Source organism: Camarhynchus parvulus, chromosome 8 (assembly GCF_901933205.1).
Source record: "Camarhynchus parvulus chromosome 8, STF_HiC, whole genome shotgun sequence".
Classification (NCBI taxonomy): Eukaryota; Metazoa; Chordata; class Aves; order Passeriformes; family Thraupidae; genus Camarhynchus; species Camarhynchus parvulus.
In genome coordinates this window covers 18663905-18687766 of record NC_044578.1, presented here as the reverse complement: position 1 = coordinate 18687766, position 23862 = coordinate 18663905, and the positions used below count along the sequence as shown (strand labels likewise).

General features: G+C 39.0%; 2 protein-coding genes across 3 annotated transcripts; one reads left to right on the top strand and one right to left on the bottom strand.

Annotated features, from left to right (window-relative positions):
- Positions 1-2917: 2917 nt before the first annotated feature.
- RTCA (RNA 3'-terminal phosphate cyclase) lies at positions 2918-10632 on the bottom strand. The gene is made up of 11 exons (XM_030953333.1): positions 10432-10632; positions 10225-10325; positions 9211-9354; positions 8316-8439; positions 7768-7826; positions 7109-7250; positions 5894-6018; positions 5706-5764; positions 5042-5136; positions 3854-3958; positions 2918-3495 (listed from the first exon to the last, which is right to left on the bottom strand). Exons 1-11 carry the CDS (start codon positions 10474-10476, stop codon positions 3391-3393), a joined length of 1104 nt encoding a protein of 367 aa, XP_030809193.1. The 5' UTR covers positions 10477-10632; the 3' UTR covers positions 2918-3390.
- Positions 10633-11278: 646 nt separating this feature from the next.
- DBT (dihydrolipoamide branched chain transacylase E2) lies at positions 11279-23716 on the top strand. 2 transcript variants are annotated; one of them, XM_030952981.1, is made up of 12 exons: positions 11517-11605; positions 14602-14666; positions 15617-15740; positions 15912-15987; positions 16884-17065; positions 17411-17538; positions 17888-18131; positions 18908-19074; positions 19670-19747; positions 20782-20973; positions 21120-21191; positions 22043-23716. In XM_030952981.1, exons 2-12 carry the CDS (start codon positions 14604-14606, stop codon positions 22208-22210), a joined length of 1494 nt encoding a protein of 497 aa, XP_030808841.1. In that variant the 5' UTR covers positions 11517-11605; positions 14602-14603; the 3' UTR covers positions 22211-23716. The 2 variants fall into 2 exon arrangements, with proteins under 2 accessions (XP_030808842.1, XP_030808841.1); XM_030952982.1 differs by lacking the exon at positions 14602-14666 and having other exon boundaries at positions 11279-11605; positions 22043-22677.
- The last annotated feature ends 146 nt before the right edge of the window (positions 23717-23862 follow it).

Below are 23862 nucleotides of genomic sequence, written 5' to 3'. Positions count from 1 at the left end.
CTACTTGTTTGAGCAGTACTAAATGTAAGCATCTTAGTTGTATCTGTACACCCACACTGAAGTTTTTATATAAGATTCAAATGTGCCTGATTAACATAAGAAAACCCAGTGCATATTTGTGGAGCAGGTGCAAGCAATGTCTCATCTCTTCCTGAACAAAAGGTTAATACATTCTCACCAGTGACTTAATCCAACCTTATAGTTAAAAGATTTGTGATTGCAAAGGGATAAAAATGAAAGTTAAAAAGCTTCCAGTAATGCCCTGTAAATACCAGTTATTATTCAAAGAAGACAGAGTGTTAAAAAAAAAAAGAAAAAAGTTACACCACTAACTACCAACAACTAATTTGCACACACTGTATTAATTTAAAGAATTATTTATGCTGTAAAATTTAAGCTCAAATACATACAGCATGTGCAATGTAGGAGTGTGAAGTAACAAGGTCTGCAGCTCATGTTTTGACTTGTAGATTTAAAATCAAGTGAATTGAAAGTAAATGTAAGCCTGGAGGATTTAAGTTTTATGGTGCAGAACCCCATTGAAAAGAGAAGGTAGGAACCTGGTAGAATATGAATGATAGCAGTAATCCCAAATTAATTTTTTGCTTTTTATCATCTCAGTTTAAATTTGTTTAAGTATATATGTAATGAAGAGTAATTATAATATGTAGAAAAGAAGAGGAATTACAATAAACATTTCCTGATAAGAGGTTACCATGAGATGACAGGATGTGAGTTGGGCCTGGGTAACAAAATTCTCTATGTGTGTGTGTGTGTAGGTAGCAGGGGGTAACAATTATTTGGGGAATTTTACCCCACTGAGGAATAAAACCTGTTGTGGATGACTCCCATCTAAAGCTTTTCCAATCCCAAGGAGAAAAAGGTTGCATGTAAATCCTTGTCAAATCAGCTCCAGCTTCCTCCAGAGCAGGAAGCCCAGCAGGGATGGCATGAGAGGACAGCCCTCACAATGACAAGGCAAGGAAGGGGCAGCTCTGCAGCCTCTCCCCTGCCCACTGCTGGCCCTGAGGTCGGGGCACAAGGAGTGAGGGCTGGGTGCTTGACCAGGCAAGCAAGGACTGCCAGTTAGTAATGACAGCTGCTCTTTGGAACACACTTTCATATTTAGCTTTCATATTTTCCAGCTTCTGTACTGCATTAGTATATAATTCTAAACTTCAGTGTCAGGAAGTTCTCTTCACAGTTTAGTTAGACAAAAGAATCCTTTCCCAGCCTCACAACCAAGGACAGCGTTGGAGCTTCACGCCCAAAAAGAGAAACCACGGCAAATTGAGGAGAGCAGTGTGGGAGGATGGGACTTCATAACCTGGAGCTGTAACTGGACAATTAACCCCAATATGTAAATGGACCAAAACTTAAAAAAGCCTTGAAAACTTATGACCCAGAGTCCATCTTGGGTGGAGCCACGACCAGGCTCTTGTACTGCCCAAGGTGTATCCTTTGAAAGCCTTTTTAAAAAACACCTACTTTATTCCTTTAGCACTGTCTAGCCTCTGTTCTAGGTATCCTCTCAAAGTATCACTGGTCACCTGGGTTTGTTAATCTTTGTTAAAAATGTGCTGGCTGAGCATTTACATGTTTTTCTATGTCTGGAAAACAAAAATTGCACTTCAATTTTTCAATGGGATTTTTTTGTTCAACTGAATTTTGTTTTATTTAGTGATTTTAAAAAAATATTTTTTAAAACTTTCATTGGTAACAAAGTCTGTACATTCAAAAACCAAGTCAAGTGTATTCATCTTTTGAATACTGAAAACAGGTAAAGATCCATTCAAATGTGGTTTTAAGAGCTTGTTTTCTTAAGCACAGACAGCAACTTCTTTGGGATTTTCTTTCAAGTTTTTTTTTTTTAATACATTCAGAATTCTTCAAGAAAAGGAACACAGCTTATCATTAACAGCATGGCTGAGTAACTCAGAGAGATGTTCATCAAAGGATGTCGAGCCTGTGTCCCAGAACTACTTCAGTGGGTGACTACTGCCCCCTTCAGACTATTCCCAGTACTAGAAAAAAATAATTAGTTGGAAATTAATAGCCTTCCTTGGCACTTCAGGGAAAACGCTAAGAAAGATACTGTTAAGTAGGTAGTTGGTGAACTTTTTTGGATATTAGCAAGGGGTTTTCCTGGTATTAGAAATGTACAGTAATGCATTAAGTAATTAATTATCTTAATTTGTACAGCAAACAATACCTCAAGTTGCATCTTTAGCAGTTAGATTCAATAGTCACAAATGAGGAAAAAAAATCTTAGAACAATGGCTGCAGGATGGGCTGGGAAACTTGGAAATCAATTCAAGCTTCAGAGTGCATTTATACAGTTTTGGTTAAGTGATTGGGGTCTTCATATGCAAAACCAATTGTGCCCTATTTCTCCTTTCACCTTCCTTCTACTTCAGAGAAAGTTTTTGTAGCATGATCAACACCAGCCTGGTAGAAGCTCTTCTTTATTTAATGCCCAGCTAGGGGATAACACACCTGGATTTTATGTGCCTACACAAATTGTGTGTATTTACAGTGCTCCATGTCCACACACATAGATACTGTGTCTATATGTGTGTTCAACAGCACCCTAATCTCAGCTGAAATTAAGTACTCCCTTCAAGAAGAACACCACCTCAGTGAAAATGCAGCCTCAGTTAGTATGCAAAGTGACAAGGACAGATGCAGCTAGAAAATAAAATCATATCATGGAGTCAATACTTGGTGTCTGGGCTGTAATGTGGTACATTGATTTAGCTTGCCTGAGCATATATCATAAAATAGATGAAAAAAGAAGATTTAAAAGATTATCTTACGCATTGAGTCTTCTTTCTATGCTTCTGAAAAGTTATTTTGTATACACCTTTCCCAAGCACAACCTGCTAAGATACCAGCAAATATAAATACCAGCCTGTTATAGGGTGATACTGCTTTATTATTTAGCAAATGGCTAAGGAAGAACAGCAATACAGATTTAAAGGTGCATTTCACTCCATGTACCTCATAACATAAAGGTTTCCAGAGAACAGAACTTGCAGTTTTTAAAAGTGAAAGAAATATTGAACTAAAATAGTTCTTTTCTACTTAGGTAAAGTTCAAAGTCTCTAACTGAAGCTCTTGCATACATACAGTAGATGCTATTTGCTGTCCTGTTGCTACTCATTTTGCTGCTAATAGTAAAAACAACAAAGTAAAGTTTTCATTTTCACATGACAGATTTTCATCATACCAAGGAAAAACTTGACATCAACCTTCAAGTTAAATCACTCAGTTATGACAGAAGGCTCCTCCTCTTCAGGCAGATCATACATCCAATGAAGTGTAGTGCAATACATCACTGAGGTATGTTGAGTGTTGCTTTTGGCAACTTGCTGCCTTTCTTTTTTTTTTTTAACACTTTAAGTTTGAATTTATCATCCCCATTCCTTGGCACTCAATGATGTAGGTATCATTACCAGGGTCTTCCTCTTCTGACTTTGTCACAGTAAATTTGGCCTAGAAGAGGATTAACTAGTTAAGTTATCACATGCAGTGGTTTAAATATTGAGTAGCTGATGTCCAATAACTGTACTGCCACATGTTTATGTATATTACACCTTTGACAGATTTGACAGATTTAATTCAAAAAACCATTTAAATAAATGTGGTAAAAGTATCTTACCATTCTAAAAGCCTTTAATTCTAGAGTAGGCTCACATTCTACAGGAAAACTCCCAGGTATATAGTATAGCAATTGTTTTATCAATGCTTGTCCTCCATGATCAAGTTCAGCTCATACTGCCTGATGAACTGTACATTGCCAAGTTACTGGAAGAAAACTGAAAGGTAAAACTTCCTGAATGTTTGGACTCACCTTTGTTAGCTGCTCTGCAAAGTGTATAGCTGTTTGAGTATGCAGTGTAATTGGTCCACTTTTCACTCTAGACACCCCCTTTGCCAATGCCATAAAAATGATCAGCTGAAAGGGAGGGAAAGGTAATTATTAAGTCATTCTTCAGATTCTAGGAATTTATTGATTAAAAAAATCCCAACCAGAACATGCAAAATGTCTGTCAATATAAAGATGTTGTCTTCCAAGTTTCATAAAAGTTCATGAAACTGAGTTTGAAGAGTGATCCATGGCTCCAGAAGTTTGGAGATTGCTACTGTAATGCCTATTACAGAAGGGCTACTTTTCCACAGTGGAGTTTGCCCCTGAATTCCTGTTATTGAATTCCTATTACTACATTTATCTTTGCTCTCCCCCACTGTATTGTCCCAAAATTCCCCAAAGTCATGTCAGACTCCAGATTAGTAGTTTACCTACATGGAGAGAATCTCAAGAAAAGCTACTTTAATTCTAACACTTCCTGATCACATACTCACCAGAGAGACATCCAAAACTCTTTGATTTGACTTAAAATCATCACCATGACAAGAATACTGCAACTCTGTGCAGTTCCCATACACAGTGACTCTGGCTGTGGCTTGTTCCCATCAATGGTACTTGCATGCTTTGGAAAAAGTAGGCTGAGTCCAAGACCCAAATACTTATTATAGTACATAATTTTCATGTGTGCCCAGGTGTTTACAGCTAAGAGCTAGCATCATCCTAGCTAAACCAGGCCAGATCCTCATCAGGCTAAGATGAGGCAGTGGAGGGCCTTCATTCTTAAATGAAATCAGGGGAGCAAGATAACTGGGAGCATGTTCTAGATATCTCTAGTACCTTCCCTTAGTATCATTCCATATATGTAAGGAGGGAGCTATTATCACTGCATCACATGGAATGCCAAATTGAAGCAAATTCCTGCCTCTTTCTTCCATACTTACTGAGGGTTACAGAAAGGCAAAATTTGAGGGTGTTGGTACAATGCTAAAAACATTTGTGATTCCTAAAAACTGCATGTAATTTGCTAATCCTAGTGATGTTGTGATTAGAGGTCTCTGAGACTACTAACTAACATCTTGTCCCTTCCCTATTCAGATCTATATTGTTTACAAGTAGTGCATGCATGTTCTTGCTACTTCAACTTCATATAAACACATGTAGGAACCTTACCTGGTCTTGCAGAGAATCATCCACAGTTCCACCATGTTTAAGATTCTGAAGCAGCATCTCTGCTGCTTCAATACCAACTTTGTCAGCATTCTTTCCTAAGAGAGAAATCAGAAAGCTGAAAATTACTATTTCAAGTTTTAAAAGTACAAAAAAAAATCAGAAAACAACCCAAGAAATTGTCAACTTTTTAGATCTTATTTTCTTTGAACTTGATGCTCTTGCCTCAGGTGTCTGCTTTAAAAAAAAATCCTTCCCATCTCATGCTCATATATAGTTTATACTTCCTAAGCAGTGGAAAGAAAGTAGCTTCACTTAGAAAAACATTTGATTCAAATAATTTAAAACCAAGATCACTTCCATTCATTTTAAACTAGATTCACTCTTGAGCAGAAACTTCAAATGTTAAAACAAAGTCTATGCTCCTAAAGTTCAGAAATATTACCAGTGATTCTCCATTCTGATACAAGGTAAATTTAACAGTTCTGTAATTTTTGTAAATTTCCATTTACTGTGTTTTAAATCTGCTAATTTCTGTTGTCCTTTATTTCTAAAAGCATATATTCACAAATGAAACATTCAGAGCATCAGATCTTTAAACAGATGATACTTCAGATTCCTATTTTTATTGGTATATTAAGTCTCAAAGAATTCATGGAATTCTTACCTCTCTTGCCAAGTGATGACCCAGCTAACAAACAACCTGTCGAGGTCTCTGCAACAATACTAATCAGAAAAACAAAAATAATTAAAATCAAAATCACTCATATTACAGTTTATTTATCAGATATGTAATCAGGTTCTAGCTAAGTTAACCAACAAGATTAGAGGTAACAATAGAAAGCTTGGACTCACATTATTCCACTTCCAGTCCCAACAGCCTGATCATCAGGTTCTCTGACAGGCTGAATGTTAATGTAAAGGTCTCTGATTTCTCTTCTGATGCATCTCACTGCTGCTGCTGACATGTCTTTTGCCAGCTAACAAGAGAAGACATAAACCCAGTAATAAAATTATGTAATATAGCAATACTTTTTCCTCATAAATTCAATCCCTGAATAAAGGGCTACTTTATTAACTAGAAAAACAAAGGATTGCTATAAACCCCTACAAGCAAGAACTGAACGTGATTTTTTTCTGAAAGCTTTTCTACAAAAGTAAGGTACCATTAAATCCTGTACAAGCAACAGTTATAGAAATGTATGTAGAAATCAATATCAATAGAAATTCAAGAACTTTTCTTCATTCATAGAGAAAAAAATTATTTTAGTCTTCTCGCAAAACTTTAGATTCTAAAAATAACTCACCCCAAAACCAAGTGCAAAAACCCCACCCCACATTTATTATGTACAGAATATACTCTGTAAGAGAGAATACATAAAATAACAATTTTACATTACAAGCAAATGGGGATATATGAAGCTTATCCCATTCCTCTGATCTAATCACAGCTGTATTCACAGGTTTGGAGATTTTAAGACCAAAACCAGCAGTCAATAGCTTTTCAAAAAGTACCTCAGCGTCTCCTCTTCCTTCCTCTATTAATTCCTAGCCTGTATGTGAGAAGGAACCTCAAGGAGATCCCAGCACTCACGACAGGAAGAATAGAAAAGAGGAGATATAAAGGAGCAAATTTATCTCCTTTTATTATTGGCTAAACCTACCCTTAACTTGTTCTAATACTCTCACCTATTACAGAGCTCATAAATTTATGAACAAGGGCCCTAATTTCAGATTTAAAATAATGCACATGAATATGAAGAATACATAAATCAGAAATAAGACATCCCTCAATATATATATATGACAAAGACTTTTGAATAGTCCTATGAAGGATGAGGATACTGTTCTGATTTCCTGTTTTAGCTTTACACTGCTGTGCAGTGAATGAATTTTAGGTATGTCCAATATGATATTCTACAGCCTGAATAACTGAAACCATTTAATAAGGTTGCTTAGTTTGTGTAAGACTGCAAAAGACAGGAGAGTACAGGAATGTTGAGCAGATGGCATGCAATTTTATATAGCTATATCAAGTAGGATGCTACCAGAGCCATGATAAGCACTTACTTTGATAGGCAGTGCTCCAGCAACAAATGCCCTTCCATAAATCTTTGTCACTGTGCCACGTTCTGTTAAGTTTATTGGGCTCAGCTCTTTGACTGGAGACATCTGGACTACAACTTCACCACCTCCTTGAGGATAGTAGCCCCTATTTAGAAACAGTAATTGGACATAATTAAATGCAACCATCACAAGGAAACCAAGAAAAGGGCCAGGAGGCTATTCATACACTTCACTATACATTTTTATGTTCCCTGTTACTGTACATACCAATTTTCTTGATGTGTGCCTTAGAAACCCTTATAATGGAATTAGGCTCTCTAACAGTAATCCTCTGTAATGCACATCTTATTAACTTCCTAACACCAACCTAACTGGCTCCTTGGAAAAAGCTCAGTAATGCACTGCCTGTTCAGCATGTGCTCCCCTCAGGGGAGCCAACAGGAAACATTACACAGCAGCTGTAAACTCAGCAACGAAAAGAAAAGACAGCCAAGAACCCTATCCCATTCATCATGTGGTGACAGTACACACAGGGGCAGCTAATGCAGATTAGTTCACATATTATAAATTCACCCCTCAGCTTGATTGAGAGCCCCTTGTGTGCCTCTGCTCACACATGGGCTCAGTAAGGCCCAGCTCTGCTGCACTGCTCCACAACTCACCTTCTCTTTATGTCACAATTAAATGTGAAATTGAACTTTTCGATTATTGGCTTGAAGACCTGAAAAAAACCCCATATAAAAACACAGAGTCAATTTATTTTGCATTGATAATTTCCCACTATGTTATACAATCTTAAAAGAAAAAAAAGCTCAACACAAAAATTTCAGTTGCATTATTATAAAAAAAAAAGATAGCCAGTCTCATCCATATAGCTTATATGACAATCCTCATATTTCATTCTCAATGTCACTTTGTGTAAAAGGATTTTCTTATGGAAAAAAGAAGAGTAATTCACAGCACTTCTAGGAAGAAGAATACATTTTAAGTGAAATTTTCTGTAGTAATTAAAACCAAAGAGACTATTTGCCATTTCAGGAAATTCCAAGAAACACTGGTTGCTCTCTACAGCCAGTATACTAATAGTGTTATATTCCATGCCTAATTCCATAATCACAAATAGACTTGCAGTAAGAGCAACAGAGGAACAGCAGTCACATTGCATACATATTCAGGGAAGATGCACCAAGGCAAAGGAATTTCTCCCTACCATGACTGTGTAGTCTATCTGAGGAGCCATCTCCGCATTAGTCCCACCTTTTAAATGAAGCTCTGAAGGGGAAGCAGCAAACAGCACACAGGGCATTGCTACCTGCATCAGTAGGCACACACTCCTAAAAGCAATAATAACATACTCAAATGTCATACACTCATAATCCATACAATTCCACAGAATCATTATACATCTAGGAACATTTTACTAGAACATTTACTTTTGTATTCTATTTTTAAAATTATCTATAAATTTATTAGTCTTAAAAGATACTACTTTAAAACTTCATGTCCTTACCAAGCCTAATATGAAGGTTTTCATTTCACATTAATTGCATCTTAAATAGGTCTGTTTGAAATAAAGTTATATATCTTCCTTAGTATAGTGATGGGACCATGATAACTGTGGGTTTAGGAAGCAGAAAAGGCTTAGGCAGCAGTAACATTGTAGTACATGGATGGAATTGTCCCATTTCCAAAAGAGCAATATGACATACTGTGCTCCTATAAGCATAAGTAAAATGCCAAAATTTACCTTATTATATGGTGATTATTTCAGACCTCATGGATGTGAGATACTCATCTAATTTAATGCATTTGATCTGGTATGTAACACACTAGTGTGAGGACATTACACCTGAAGTTTTAAAGACATGGACAGCTGCTTTTTTCATTACATAAACCAAGCATTCAGCTTTTATATCAATCATACTTTTAAATTTCACATGTACTTCCTGCATATCCTACCTATACTATAGGTTCTTTGGTCACATATATCTGGCTCAGGCAGCACACATCCTGGGTCATTACCAAAGCATAAATGTTCTTTTTTCCCCCACCCCATCTATTGTGATAATTTTAAAGTTATCAGAAGCTAGTCTACAAAGACATACCCTGCTGTTTTTGTATCTGCTATGTGGGTTCCACCTTTGATCTTCCCAGGAGTGAAGGTTATTTCTGTTGAGCCAATTTCTCCGCCATTCAGCTTCCCATCACACAAATCTCGAATCATCTCCAATCCAGACAGATGCTGAGGTCTTAGAGCAACAACACACAGTTAAAGACACATACAAGTAGACTACATGCTTATGTTACATTAAAGCAACAACTAAACACACTAAAAAACTACAACTGCAAATTTTGGATCAGACAAGGATCAGAAATTCACTCTGGTTGCTACAGTACTTCTGAGTTCATAGGGGCCAAAGGAGTAGCATTCTGGCCATACTGGAATATGCAGGATTCTGGTATCCTTTCCACTAGAATGGGCCCAAGACAGATAGATGAGATGCAAGAGCAGCCACTTGTCCTAATGTGATAAATGCTTGGACAGGAATGCAGTGGGATAATGATGGCAATACTGGCTGAGCCAGAGCCGGTTGCAGGGCTACAAGAGAGTTAACAGGTTTGCTATGTACTTGTCTTGTGCTTGTTTCCATTTGTTAGAGTAATCTAAATAGGAAATACACCAACTGTTTTTAACACTGGAAATACACTAACTGTAGCAACACTAGGATATGCACTATCTGTTCTTAGCACTGTACGCTCGGTAAGCTGTGTTTTGCTCAGGCATTACATCAGTGCGTTCCCCGTTTCAAAGCGCGTTCCTCTCAGCACCTGTGGAACCATTTCCCCGGGCGGGACCCGCGCTGCCTGCCCCGCCTGCGGCCCGGGCGGGACCCGCACTGAGGGGACCGGCAAGAGAACCGAGCGCGCTTCATGCCGCAGCGTTCCCCCTCACTCTTTGTGAGCCACAGACAGGATTTTTTAGCAAAAAGGCTCTTTTAAAGCAATGGAAACGCAAACGTTTCAGACGAGAGCAGCCGAGGCCTTGAGTGGCCGTGCCCCAGCTCGAGAGGGCCCCACACGCCGTAAGTGACCGGCTGAGCGCCCCAGGAGGGTCTCACCTGAGGCCCGGCTGGCTCCGCCCGGCGCGGATCCGGCGCACCCGCAGCGGCAGCCCCAGCAGGCAGCTCAGCGCCGTGGACACCCGCAGGATCTGCCCGCCCTGCACGGAGAAACGGCGCTCGTCAGGCGCTACCGCGCTTCCCGCACACCGGGCCGGCCCGTACCGCTGCCCGGGGCCAGGTAAGCCGCGGCCCGCTGGCGCTCACCCCCTCCATGATCCCGCCGTCTATCTCCACCCTGTCCCCGTCCATGGCTGGCGATGAGCGGTGTCTCTCGCAGAGGCCGCGCCGATGGGATCGCGGTGGGGCCCTAAACACGGCGAGCCCCCGGCGAAGCAGCCTCGGGCTAGGACTGTTTGACGGCGGCGGCGCGCCCGGGATGCTGCGGTACCGGTGCTCGGGGGCGGGCGGCGGTGCCGGGCAGGCGCAGAGCGGAGGCGCCTCCCTGCCCGCCCGCCGGGGTTGGTCGAGGCGACTCCGCCGCGGGGAGGAGCAGCCGGCGGGCCCGGCGCTCTGGCAGGGGCGAGGAGTAGTTCTATTGTCCCCGCAGTACTGACCGCGTCTCGCAGGAGGCAATGCCTTTCCCCTGTCCTGAGGGCCGGAGCGGTAACAACCGCGGCTCCTGGGAGATCAGAGCCATGGGTACAGCGCTGCCGCTGGAGGAGAGCGGCCAGACTGCTACCCTCCTCGTTACAAGGTACTTTTCCTCAGAATCACAGAATGAATTGGGTTTTAAAAGACCTCTGAGATTATCAAGTCCAGCCTATAAGCGAATACCACGATGTCAAACAGACCATGGCACTAAGTACCACGTCCAGTCGTTTCCTTAAACACCTCTAGGGTTGGTATTTCCACCACCTTCCTGGGCAACCCGTTCCAATGTCCAATCACCCTTTCTGTGAAGAGATTTTTCCCAATGTTCAACGTAAACCTCCCCTGGCGCATCTTAAGACTATGCCCTGTCGCTCGTCACCTCGGAGAAGAGGTCGATCCCTACTTGGTTACAATCACCCTTCCCGCAGAACCACAGCCACGGGCGTGTTGTTCTGGCAGGCGCGCTCGGGACTTTATTACACGTGTATGGGAATGGCCGGGCTTTTCGCGCTGCCCTTCCCGCTACTGCGGCCCAGGAAAGCCGCACGCTGTGCACCGCCGCACGCCGTGCACCGCCACCCAAGGCTGTGGCCCGCACGGGAACCCTCTCGCGGTCCCTCCCGTGGGCGTGTGCGGACCCCGCGGCCCCCGCCCGCTGCTGGTTGGCTGTGGCGGCGCGGCCGCCGCCGGTTGGCTGTGCCGGGGGTGTGTGCGGGGCCGTTCTGCCCGGGGTAAGATGGCGGCCGTGACCGCGCTGAGGAGCAGCTGCCGAGCCGCGGGGCGCCTGGTAAGGGGAGCGGGGACCCCGCGGGCGGCGGCGCTCCCGGCCGGCCGAGTGGGAGAGATAACTCGCGGCATCCCCGAGCGCTGTTCCTGCCGTCCGGCGGGCGCACAGCTCGCACCGCGCCTCTGCAAACACGGCGCGCTCGCGGAGCTGCCGCCTCGGCGGTGTCTGGGGCCGGGCAGCGCCTCTGCTCCCTCCCCGCGGTGCGCTCCCCCTGCTCCGCGCAGGTGACGGGACCCCGGCAGTGCCTGGGACCGCCCCGCGCTGCACGGGGACCCCCAGAACTGGCACCTTCTCCCCCTGCGCTACCCTTGCCCATGCTCCTGGGAAAGAAACGTGTGCCTTTCTGTAATAAGACAGTGACATCCTCCTCTTCTGTTATTTCTAAGTCATCCCATTATTGCTTTGCCTATGCCTTGCTCTGCCATCGCCGCTTCTCCGCCCACGCATCAGCTCCCTTTGCATACCGCATCTGCACGGAGACGGTGTGGATACACGTACAAAAAAGGGAAACGGATTTCTTTGAATCCCAGGAGCCTTGATACTTGAAAAGTAGTTGAGATACCTTACCGTAAGAAGTGGATCTACTTGGTTGCCTTTACTTACAATTTCGTGAACACAGACTTAGTTCATGCTTTCTTCTGTCTTCTTGTATCGTAGTCTTCTTGCTATTGTGGAGAGCGTTGGTTTCCTATTATGTCATCCCTGTTTTGTGGGATGTCAAAGAAATAATTTTTGAAATTTGGAAACAAAATTAAGGGTCCATTCCAGTTTCTAGGATGTTCTTTCTCTTAATAATTCATATTTTAATTTTTAAGCATAACGATGAGGAATTTTTAAATTATACTTTTGTAATCCAGTTTTCAGCCAGTAACTTACAAGTATTTATAAATAATTTTACTAATTAAGAGCATTAAAAATAGCACTTTCTTTTAAGTTGTATTTCTAACCTTCTACTCTTAATCTTATCTTTCTTCTGATAAGATGAAAACGCTCATCTTATCTATGTGCATGCTGAACTATAGAATTGGCTGGTTTATAGTGTGTGTTTCCTGCAAGCACATTTTGAATCTGAGCCAGGGAGCCTTTGTGTGAAGTGGTAGGGAAATGGCAGTTACCTGGACACTGGGACATGTGCCAGGTATTTGGATGAGGGATGATATCTGATTAAAACACATTACCAGGGATGTGTTGCTTTAGTATATAGGTAACTATATACTTGGAAATATAGAATATGTATGCAAAACACATCCAATGTGAGGAAATGTTCTAAAATTACTCAGTGGGACAGAAGTCAAGAAAGTTCAGCAGGGCAATATCCTTTAATGCAAAGTCATTGTCTGTGAGCTTGAACTGTTCAGTTTGACTTGGAAATTTAGTGTTACTCCATCAGGTAATCAGTTCTCTCCAGGCTGCTTAAAACTATTTTGGTCTGAGGCCAGCCTACATTTTCAGGATCAGTGGTAACTTAGACAGCTGGAGTTGGCTTGTTTTTAAGGAAACAAGCAAAGCTGAACCTGAGAGGCAAGGCAGCTCCCGTGAGTGCCCTCAGCTGCCCCCTTGGCTGGGGTCAGCCCATGCTCTGTCAGCCAGGCTGCTGTGGCCTCAGACTCAGCAAGGGACTCGGTGGCCCTCAGCTCCTTTTTGCCAGAGTCACTCTGCGCATCCCAGGCTTGCACAGGGAAGGTGTTACCGTGCTGTGGCAGTGTTGCCTTTAAGCTGCTGTTTAGTGTAACAGTAGCCACATTAACATGCTCAGTACTAGCAGTTATCTTTGGGGTTAACTGATAGATTTTTCCAGACATCAAACTGGATGGGTATAGATGGATATGCTATGGATATTAGAGCTAATTTTGTCTTTTATGTGCCATTTTTATTTCCTTGCTTGGCATTACACCAGTATTATGGTGATTAAATGCTGAAATTGTAAGCACAGTCTCTTTGTTTTATGGATTTTAATTTTTTCCTTATTTGTAATGAACACTGCTCTGTGAAGAGATTGTGTCCTGTATTATTACTTTAACATGCTAGCACAGCAACTTTTTGCTAGGGAATCTGCAAAACTTAAAACAAGAAATATTTCAGTTTTAAAAATGCAGTAGTTTTGAATTTTTCCTACAGATATAATATGAAACAGCATGGTAACTCTTCAATAACAACACCAGTCTCTTTTTTTGGCAGTGACATTACTAATTCACTACCTGCTTTGGTAACCAAAGGTTAAAAATCACATGGAAATCATTGTGAAACTTCACATTTAGAAATAGTTCAGAGATTTGATGTGCTCCTTGTGATCATCTTCACAGGTAAATACTGAATGTTTTTCATTTAGGGTCATGTAAAGAGAAAAGAGAGTTTTTGCAAGTTTGTGACAAAAAGATCTAGTTGAACAATTTTTTGGTACCATTTTTATGTAAACATGTAATCTTCAAGTGGGAAGAAACGCAGAATTAAAGATAGCAGAAAAATAGGATTGTGAAGATGTAATTGTATACCGGTTTTGTAATGTGAATTTTAAATGTATTCCTAGAGTATGATTTTTCATAGCTTGAAATTGCCATGTTACCTGATTATTGAATATGGAAAGCTGTTTGGAGGATTAATGAAAAGATTTTTCTATTTGCTTGTTATAGGAATTAGAAAAATACTCATTCTAGATCAGTAGGTACCATCTTAGTGGCAGGCAACTGAAAGGTAACTCAAATGATATAACTTTGTTGTGTCCATCATGATAGACTGTGTTGTATAAATGTTTGTTCTTTAAAGAAAGAGAATATTAAATATAACTTGCATTGCTGGGTTAAATAATACAGAAAATTAGTACATTGTCAGTTCAGAATTGTATGGCCTGCTGAATAATGTACTTTTTAAACAGTGAAAAGTGATAGCAAATAGTTGAACAGTTTGGGGTGTGGGGAGGGAAACAAGAAGTTTCATATGCTCTGTAATTACTGAAAGGATTTTTTAAACAAGAAGTTAAAATGAACTTTCCCATGCAGGTATGCTGTTTTCTGGCTCCTCTAAGAAGATAATTTCTAAATTTTACAGTTTTGAGCTACTTGAGGTACATTGTAGCACCTGAATTTTTTCATATCTCTAAATTAGTTAGAGATAGTATCTACAGAGAAATTGTTATTTTTATAAATTATACAGCACTCTTAGACAACATAACACCAAAATTACATGAAATTTGATAAATTTTACTGGATAAGAATGTGTCTGAACTAACTTGTGTTGAGCTTAATAAAATACCTGTTTATGTCAATGCAAGCACTACCAACTTTGCTTATGATCACAATCATGCCTGATTAGAAGAGGCTTTAAAACATAAAGTTTTGTCTGAAGAATCTTTCAGAAAATTCTTTAGACTCTTTAAAGTTGATTTTTGGATAAATATAATTGTAACCATAAGAGAAAACCATCTCATGGCCAGTTCTTACAAAAATATCATTGAAGCTGATGTAAAATGATGTTTACTTGAAGGTGATTGCCTCCTATACAGGAACAAAAATGAAAGGGCCACTCTCTGGGCCCTCTGGTGTGAATTTCCTTTCTAATTAGTACTTCTGATCAACTCTGATGGGACAAATATGCTGGTTTTCTGTGCAGTCTAGGGAAGCCTTCCAGCATTCATCCTGGATAGGAGTATTTCAGCTATCTGATGTGGTTGATAGTGTGTGTGCTTTTTGTGTGCCTGTCCTGATTGAGCTAATTCGTGAGAGAAACAATAGCAATGAATCACTCATCAAATGCTGTCATGATTTTTGTTAATTGGTTATGTCTCTGTGGCTTTGATCTCCCCATGTGTTGTGTTATTGAAAGAAGCTAAAACCTGGCAAAGCTTTTGCTAATGTAAAGGTTACTGTATGTTCAAGAATGTATTCAGTGCAATTGTGTTCCATAAGAACTTCTCTTACGTAGACTAGAAGGAAACTATTTTAGTCTGACTGTTAGATGGGGAATATTAAATGGGCTCTACCTCCACTGTATTAACCCTTGAGATTTTCTCCCCAGGTTTGCATTCATCGCGTTAGATCGTGCAGCAGCATTCGCTTTATAAAATCAAAATATGTGTGCGTGTTTGACAAATCTGCCCTCAAGTTTAGTCATCAACAGCGATTATTCAGAACATCTGCTGGTAATCTTTTTCATAATAAAATAATTTCTTTTATTTTGCTATTTTATGAGTGTTATGTTAGAGGTTTGCATATGGCTGGTATGTAGATTATTTCTGATGCATTCAGATTTTCTGTCTGGTAGCTTGTATTTAATATTAAACATGCTATATTTTCTTATTCTCTGTTTCAAGTGTCTTGTGGCCAAATTGTCCAGTTTAAGCTTTCTGACATTGGAGAAGGAATTACAGAGGTGACTGTAAAAGAATGGTAAGCTCTGCTTTCCTGGAAATACACTAAGAGATCAGCAGGTAGTTTAGCAGCTTTAGCTGTATGATCAATGAGTTATCTGAGAATATTTTTTGGGTTACTAGTGAGGTTTTTCAGGTTTCATTTTGCACATTTTGGAACCTTGTACATACTGAGCTTTTTATTTTGTTTGTTTGCAGTCTCATATATTTGTGAGTGGAAAAATTGGAAGGAAAGGGCTGCACCTCTATACAGGCTTTTCCTTCAGTGATTGATGTTTTTTGTGTTCAGGTGGCCTGTCTTTTGTTATGTTTACTTAAACTTAGCTTTAGAAACAAATGGTTAGTCTAAAGAATGCACATAATTTTATCCTGTACCCCTCCTCTGTTGCCTTTAGTAAAAGATTTACACTTCTAAATTCTTTGCAAAAAGCCAATGATGCATGGATGAAACAAAATCAAAGTGTACCGTGAAGGAAGGCAGTGTTGAAAGGCCTTGTTCTTTGTACAAATACCTCTCTTTGCATGGAAGACAGTGTTCCCTACTATCCATTTCCTTTCTGAAACTGATTGTATATTGATATGTTGGAACCAACAACTTCCTTGCATTCAGATTAAACTGGGCTCGTTGTTATTTATAGATGCTTTATAATCTGTCAGGAAAACTCTACTAAAGTAAATGTAATATATGTGTAATGATATTAATAATAATTTTGTCATTTCACCCAACAAAGAGTTCTGTGGCAGTCAGACAAAATGCATGTAGCCATCATATCCAGTATGTAAATTTTGTTTTCTCATCTGGAATGCACTTCCATATTGTAGGATGTATGTTATTGAACTTAGCAAAGGAATACACAGAACAGGTTTTTACATTGACTGTGTTTCCCAGTAGCCCAGTAGTGTCTTTCCTCCCAGGTACATAAAGGAAGGTGACAGTGTGTCTCAGTTTGACAGCATTTGCGAGGTGCAGAGTGACAAAGCCTCTGTTACTATCACCAGTCGTTACGATGGCATCATCAGAAAACTCCATTACAGCATAGATGATATTGCTTATGTTGGAAAACCGCTAGTGGACATTGAAATAGATGCTTCAAAAGGTATTGTAAGCCATTTTTTTCTCATGCATATTTTGTTTCTTGTCATAAAACAATCAGTGGCAGAGAAGCTTGCTTTTTCCTCCTGAAAATCTTGAAAGATTTTTTTCCCTTTATAAAGTCAAGGAATTTGAGTAGAGAAAGTTGTGATATTTATTAAAGTTTAAAATCTCCTAGACATTTCCTCTTGAATATTTAGCTTAAGCAGCAGCCTTTAGTAAGCTGTGTTCCCATCCACATTAACTCAAAGTAAATCGTAAAAACTTCAGGTTTCACAGAATGGTTGAGTTTGGAATTTAACAAATGCTTACAATGTAGTAAAGTTAATATTTTTCTTTTCATTTGCAGGTCTTGCTTCGGAAGAAGATGTTGTTGAAACACCTCCTATGTCTCATGAAGAGCATACTCACCAAGAGATAAAAGGCCACAAAACATTGGCAACCCCTGCAGTTCGTCGCCTGGCCATGGAGAACAATGTAGGTTTGCTGAATAAGGTCCTGCTGCATTTTACCCAGCTTTTACATGGCAGTTTGACTGACTAGAAGAGCACTGATCTAGAGGAAACACTTGTTCTCAAATACATTTTACAGTGTGAAAACTGTTGTAGAAATGAAGAGGATTGTGCTTGAAGTATGCAGTCAAATACCTAGTGGGACTAGTGGGACTTTTGGATGATTTGAACTATGTTGAATACCTAATAAACTACAGAAAACTGCAAATATGTTGGATGAGAAATGGGAATAATTTTTAACCATAGCTCACAATAGAAGATATTTTTATGTTGCTGTAAAACTAAAAGATCACTGCTTGTTATGTACTTTTCAGATTAAATTGAGTGAAGTGGTTGGGACGGGAAAGGATAACAGAATCCTTAAAGAAGATATACTCAACTATTTGGCCAAACAAACAGGAGCTATTTTACCTCCATCCCCGAAGGCTGAAATTGTCCCACCTCAGCGGAGAGCAGAGGCTGTGCCAGCTGCTCCAAAGGACAAAGCGCGCAAAATTCCCGTACCTGTTTCCAGACCCATTGCATTTGCAGGAAAAGATAAAACTGAACCTGTAACAGGTAAATCATGAAATATAGTCTTGAGGCCATGGTCACGGTAGACTACCAGTACCTGTTGCTCTGTGAGTAGCTGATTCCTTTTGATAGGAGTGTGTTTCATGTGGTTGTTATGCAAGTGAGCATTCAGGAAAACATTCTCTGTAAGAAGCATTTCTGCTGAAATTATTTTATTAAATATTTGTTCATGTTTTGGTTGGATGGAGTTGGTCTGCAAATTGTACTTGCTCATTCTTCAAGTGTATGTTGAAACAGGTAGGAATTCTAAACATGGATTTGTCATGGTAGGAATCATTATGTAATTAGTGGTGAAGCGCAGTGAATTTAAGTGATTATCAGTGTTTAGTAAAAGCATACTGCACTATTATGTGAGTAACATTCATACCTGTTCTGGAGAATAGTGCCATAAAAGACACTAAGGTAACAAAAAAATCACATTAAAAGGGGAAGATTAACATTTTTTTGCTTGCCTTTCAAGCAGTGTTTATTTGGAGAGGCTGGAAAGCATAATCCAGATTATCATATTATGATTTAAAATCTATACATACATAGGAGAGAGATGCAGTAATATAATCTGAAGTATTACAGTCATCAAAATTGAGTTCTATGAACTCAATAACTCAGTAGGTGCTCTTTATGCTGTTCTTCTTCGGTCGTGCTTTGGCTTTGGTTTGGTTTTTGTAAGTTACGTCATTTGGTTAATGGAAACAGATGAAATTTCACCATTACTTCACAGAAGCTCATTTTGTTGGTTTAAGAAGACAATTAATATTTTCCAGGTTTTCAGAAGGCCATGGTAAAGACTATGAGTGCAGCCCTGAAGATCCCCCACTTTGGTTATTCTGATGAGATTGATTTGACTCAGCTTGTTCAGCTGCGAGAAGAGCTGAAGCCTCTAGCGGAAATGCGTGGAGTTAAGCTTTCCTTTATGCCTTTCTTCATAAAGGTGAGGCCTGCAGCAGAGCCCTGTATGGAGTACTTATATCTGTTCAATGATTGTTGTAGATGTATCTCTATCATCTGAGTTATGGCACATTTCAGGAAAACTGGTTTTTTGTCTATTGAGCCACTTATCAATTTACAGTTGGAATTGCAGCTAGAGTTATATAGTGTCATTGAAGTTTTTGAAATAGTAATGGGAAAGGATAGAGTGCCTTCAGCATAATTTAATATGGAGGTAAGCATTACCAGGTGTTTGAATCACACAAAACAAGTTTTTGAAATTGTCAGTATTTTTTGAGCTCATATGAAATGCATCATTGTTCTTGTTGGTGTTATGATTATAATCTTTGTATTGGTAATGAATCCCTTAGGTCACTGACTGTTGTTCCTTCTGTTGTTCAGAAAAGCAGGCAGTTGTGTTCATGTGCAGTGAATGTACAGATTAGTCTGGTTATGCTATAGCACTCAGAGTGCTGCCTAAACACTCATTCCATGTTGTTATTAATCTAAATTTTATCCTACCATTACTTCTTTTCCATGGAGCTCTCTGCTTATAAAATCTAAAAATCTATTTTGTTCTCTTTTGTTATATTTAACAGGCAGCCTCTCTGGGATTGCTGCAGTATCCCATTCTTAATGCTTCTTTGGATGAGAACTGTCAAAATGTCACATATAAGGTTTGTAAACTATGGATAAATGTGAGCAGAAAGTGAAAAGTAGTGTCTAACAGGGGCCTTTCAGAATGTCTGAGCTAATTATAAGAACCAAAAATTATAGGGTTGTGCAGGAAAATAATTTGTGTTTCAGATTCTGAGATCTAGATTTGCTTTGTTGTTGGCCTTATTTCGCTAGTTTTTTAGGTAAAAGTAACTAAACAATAACTTTGTTATTCAGACTTGCCTCAAAAATGCATAATAATATATTATTTCCTATTTTTCACCTGAATGTGGGCCAAGCTTTTAAAATGAGAACATTTTAAATATAATACAACAATTTTTGGGTTTTTTTGTGCACGATAGTTCAACCGTTCCAACACTCAACCCTTATATATTAAAGTACAGTCTTGATAAAAGTTACATAGTTTTATACAAGCTGCTGGATTGATACTTCTGGGAAGCAAGTATCTATTTTCTTAAGTGATGTGTACTTGCACCTTGCAGTACAAACTTTTTTGGGGCTGTTTTATAAATATCTCTCAGCATCCTTATATTCCTTCCAAAACATAAAAAGAGAGTTAGCTAAGATCATCTGTAGTGGAAATGGAACATGGAGTCTCCCTTTGTTGCAGAAAAGCTGCATAGCTCATGACTGAAAAGTTTATGGTGTTTTTAGATGACTATGAACACACCAAATTTCTTTTTTTTCTTCTTTTTAATTTTAGTGTTCTCTTTAAAATATGTTATTTATGTTTTGTTACACATATGATCATCCTAAAATACAATGTTTTCAGTGTGAAGTTGATTTCAGGACTTTGTATTCTCTGAAGGTGGAATTGTCAACATCAATTTACAGTTTGCAGATGTGAGGCTAATTTTAAAAAAATTATATCCTTTTCTCCCCTCAAAGTTGTATGCAGGAGTTGCTTACTAAATACAACATTTTCCAGGTTAAAAAGATAAATAAGGAAAGTGTGATTGAAGTGGCTTTTTACCTAAAATACATTTTATGTTGACAGCTCGTATTAATGTCTGGTTAATGGCACTTGCTGCAGGCTTCACACAACATTGGAGTTGCAATGGACACAGAGCAAGGTTTAATTGTCCCAAACGTGAAAAATGTTCAAGTCTGCAGTGTGTTTGACATTGCTGTGGAATTAAATCGCCTCCAGTCCTTGGGCTCTGCAGGCCAGCTGGGAACAAGTGACCTCACTGGGGGAACATTCACCCTTTCAAATATTGGCACAGTAAGTACAGGGAAAATGGAGCTGCTTCTGAAATGCAGCTTTTCTGAAGTTTAATATGCCAAGAACAAAATCTGTAGCAATTAATTCAAGAGGCAATCTGCTTAAAAAAAGTTCTTAAATAATAACCCCATTTTTTTCTTTTCTAGATTGGCGGCACTTATGCCAAACCAGTGATACTACCTCCTGAAGTAGCTATTGGAGCACTTGGAAAGATACAGGTATATTCACTTTATCTCAGTGATGAGAGTGTTAGCTAAGGTCATCTTAACACAAATGGAGCATGGAGCCTGTCTTTGTTGCAGAGAAAATGCATAGCTCATGACTGAAAAGTTTGTGGTGTTTTCAAATGATTATGCACATACCAAATGTTTAATTAGAAGTCTCTTACACCAAAGATTTGTATTTATTTTCCAGAATTCTTTTTATCACATCTATGTTTAGCCTTCGGGTTAGTAAGAAAAAATATAAATACAGTTTTGCAAGTTTTGCAACATGACAATAGCAATTTTGCTATCAGGAGGGAGAAAACTTGAGAAGTATTCTGAAAATGAAGTTCAATTTCATAAGCCAGGTAGCTGAATCCATAGAGAATTTTGGATGTGAAGGCAGTTTTTTATATTTTCTGAATCTCGGGGTTTAATTCTTTAATATAGACATTGGAGCTCAGTGCTGGAAATGAAATTAGTATTAACTGAAATTACCTCTATGTTCTTCCTCTGAGCATTTTTTTAGAGGTGCTTTAAAGAAACTGCCACTTTGAGAACTAACAGTGCAATAAAGTATTCAGGAAGAAACTTTGGAGTCAAGAAGACCTTTTACTACTTCAGGATTTCCATGATGGTGGAAAAAGGCTGTGACTGTTTATTATGCAGGATTGCAATATATTCTAATCCACAGCACAAACAGTAATGGAAAGGTCTTGGTTTTTAGCATGGTGCTACTGCTGTCTGTCTAATTCAGCAAAATGTTGTAATTTAGATCAACAAATTAGCAAAAACAAGAAAAAGCAAATTTGCTAATGAAAGTATTTAATTTAATAATTCTGTTTTATTCTTCCTCTGATTTTTAGGTTCTTCCTCGGTTTAATAGCAAAGGTGAAGTATTTAAAGCACAAATAATGAATGTGAGTTGGTCAGCTGATCACCGCATCATTGATGGAGCTACCATGGCCCGGTTTTCTAACTTGTGGAAATCTTACTTGGAGAACCCTGCTTCAATGCTGCTGGACCTTAAATAAAGGAAACCATGGCTAGAATATGCCTTTAAACTCTGTGGATTAGACTGAATAGTTACACAAGCTGTCTCTGCTAACATGTGCCCTTTGCTACGTGCATTATATAATAATGTTATGTGGTTGAAAGTTCTCAACAGCTGATACCAGTCACAATTAGTTGTTGCTTCTTTCATTTTGTATTGCTGTAATTTCATCTACAGCAGACTGTCAACCTGAGTAGGTCACAGCTTCTGAATGTGGTGGTGGAATGTCTTTATTTTGCCTTTTATAACAATGATTGTCAGGCTGGTGTGACTGAGTGCCACTGCTCTACACCTGCAGTATTTAAAATCTGAAGGGAAATTTTGGAGGGGAGTACTCATAGTTCTTCTATTTTGGACACATAAATTTGTTTTAACAAATAATATCTGAATTCCTAAAAGGGATTATGCAAAAATCATGTACAAATAAAATGCCTTTAATGCTTCTGCTGTAAGATGTCCAGAGAGCTTTTTATTGTTTAACTGAGTTAACCTCTTAAGTCTTTTGCTAATCCACTTTTTCTGGCAATTACTTGCACAGGTACTCTTTATCAAACTGTAAATGAAGAGGCCATATTTATTCAAATGCTTACTGACAACACTGATTTATAACTATCAAGGCCTTAATACTCTCTAGAATATCCTGTATTTTTAAAGGCTGAAAGTAGTTTCAGCCCTTAATGCTTTCCAGTTATTTTTGATTCTTATAGAAAGCATCTGTCTGTTAAAATGAAATGAGAAAGAAAGAGAAAACAAAATAAAAAAGAAGGATCTTGTTTTATTATTCTCTCATTAGGTAAACCTGACAGTAAGCTGATCATGATCTTGCATTCTGTTATTGATATTCAGATACTAGAATCTGATCGATTAATCAGATTAAACAAAGAATGGATATTAAAAATTACTGTGAGATAAGGACTTCTTAAACTCAGACACGAGGCACATAATGAATAGGTTCAAATTAATGGCTTTACAGCAGAAAACTTATGTGGCTTTAAGGTAAAATAAACAGATCATGAGGATTGCACTGCTGATTTAATGGGAGATATGAAGAAAACTGTTGGATATAAATACCTTCTAAACACATAAGTTTCACGTAGACATGAGAAAAGATTGTTACATAGCCTTAAAAATAAATTTGTAATGCACAAAACGGATATTTTCTCCTTTTTTTAGATATATCAAAAACAGGAGCATTCTTCAAAATTATAGACCAAAGTTGTCTATTGCATTTAGCTGTGAAGATGTGAGACAGGCTACCAGAGGTAGAGTCCCTGCTATCCATGATGCTGAGACTGAATAAGAGAAAAGCTGGTAATGTATGGAGTGTGGCGCATCCATGTAAGGTGCTATTAATATTTCTATTGTGCTATAAGGGTCTTTTATATAAAGGTCATTTCTTGTGAAGTTTGACTGTTATATCATGCTTATCACCCATTTCATTTTTATCAGATTTATTTATTCCTAATAAAAAATGTAAAGCCACAAAACATTGGTTTTTTTGTGAATTTTATGCAGGCAATCCTGTATGGGTGACTCAAACTCTTTCTTCTTGCCTTAAAGAACATACTGTACTCAAGGCTACAGAAGAACACAGCCTAATGTCTACTTTTCCACAAGTATATTGTTGTGGTA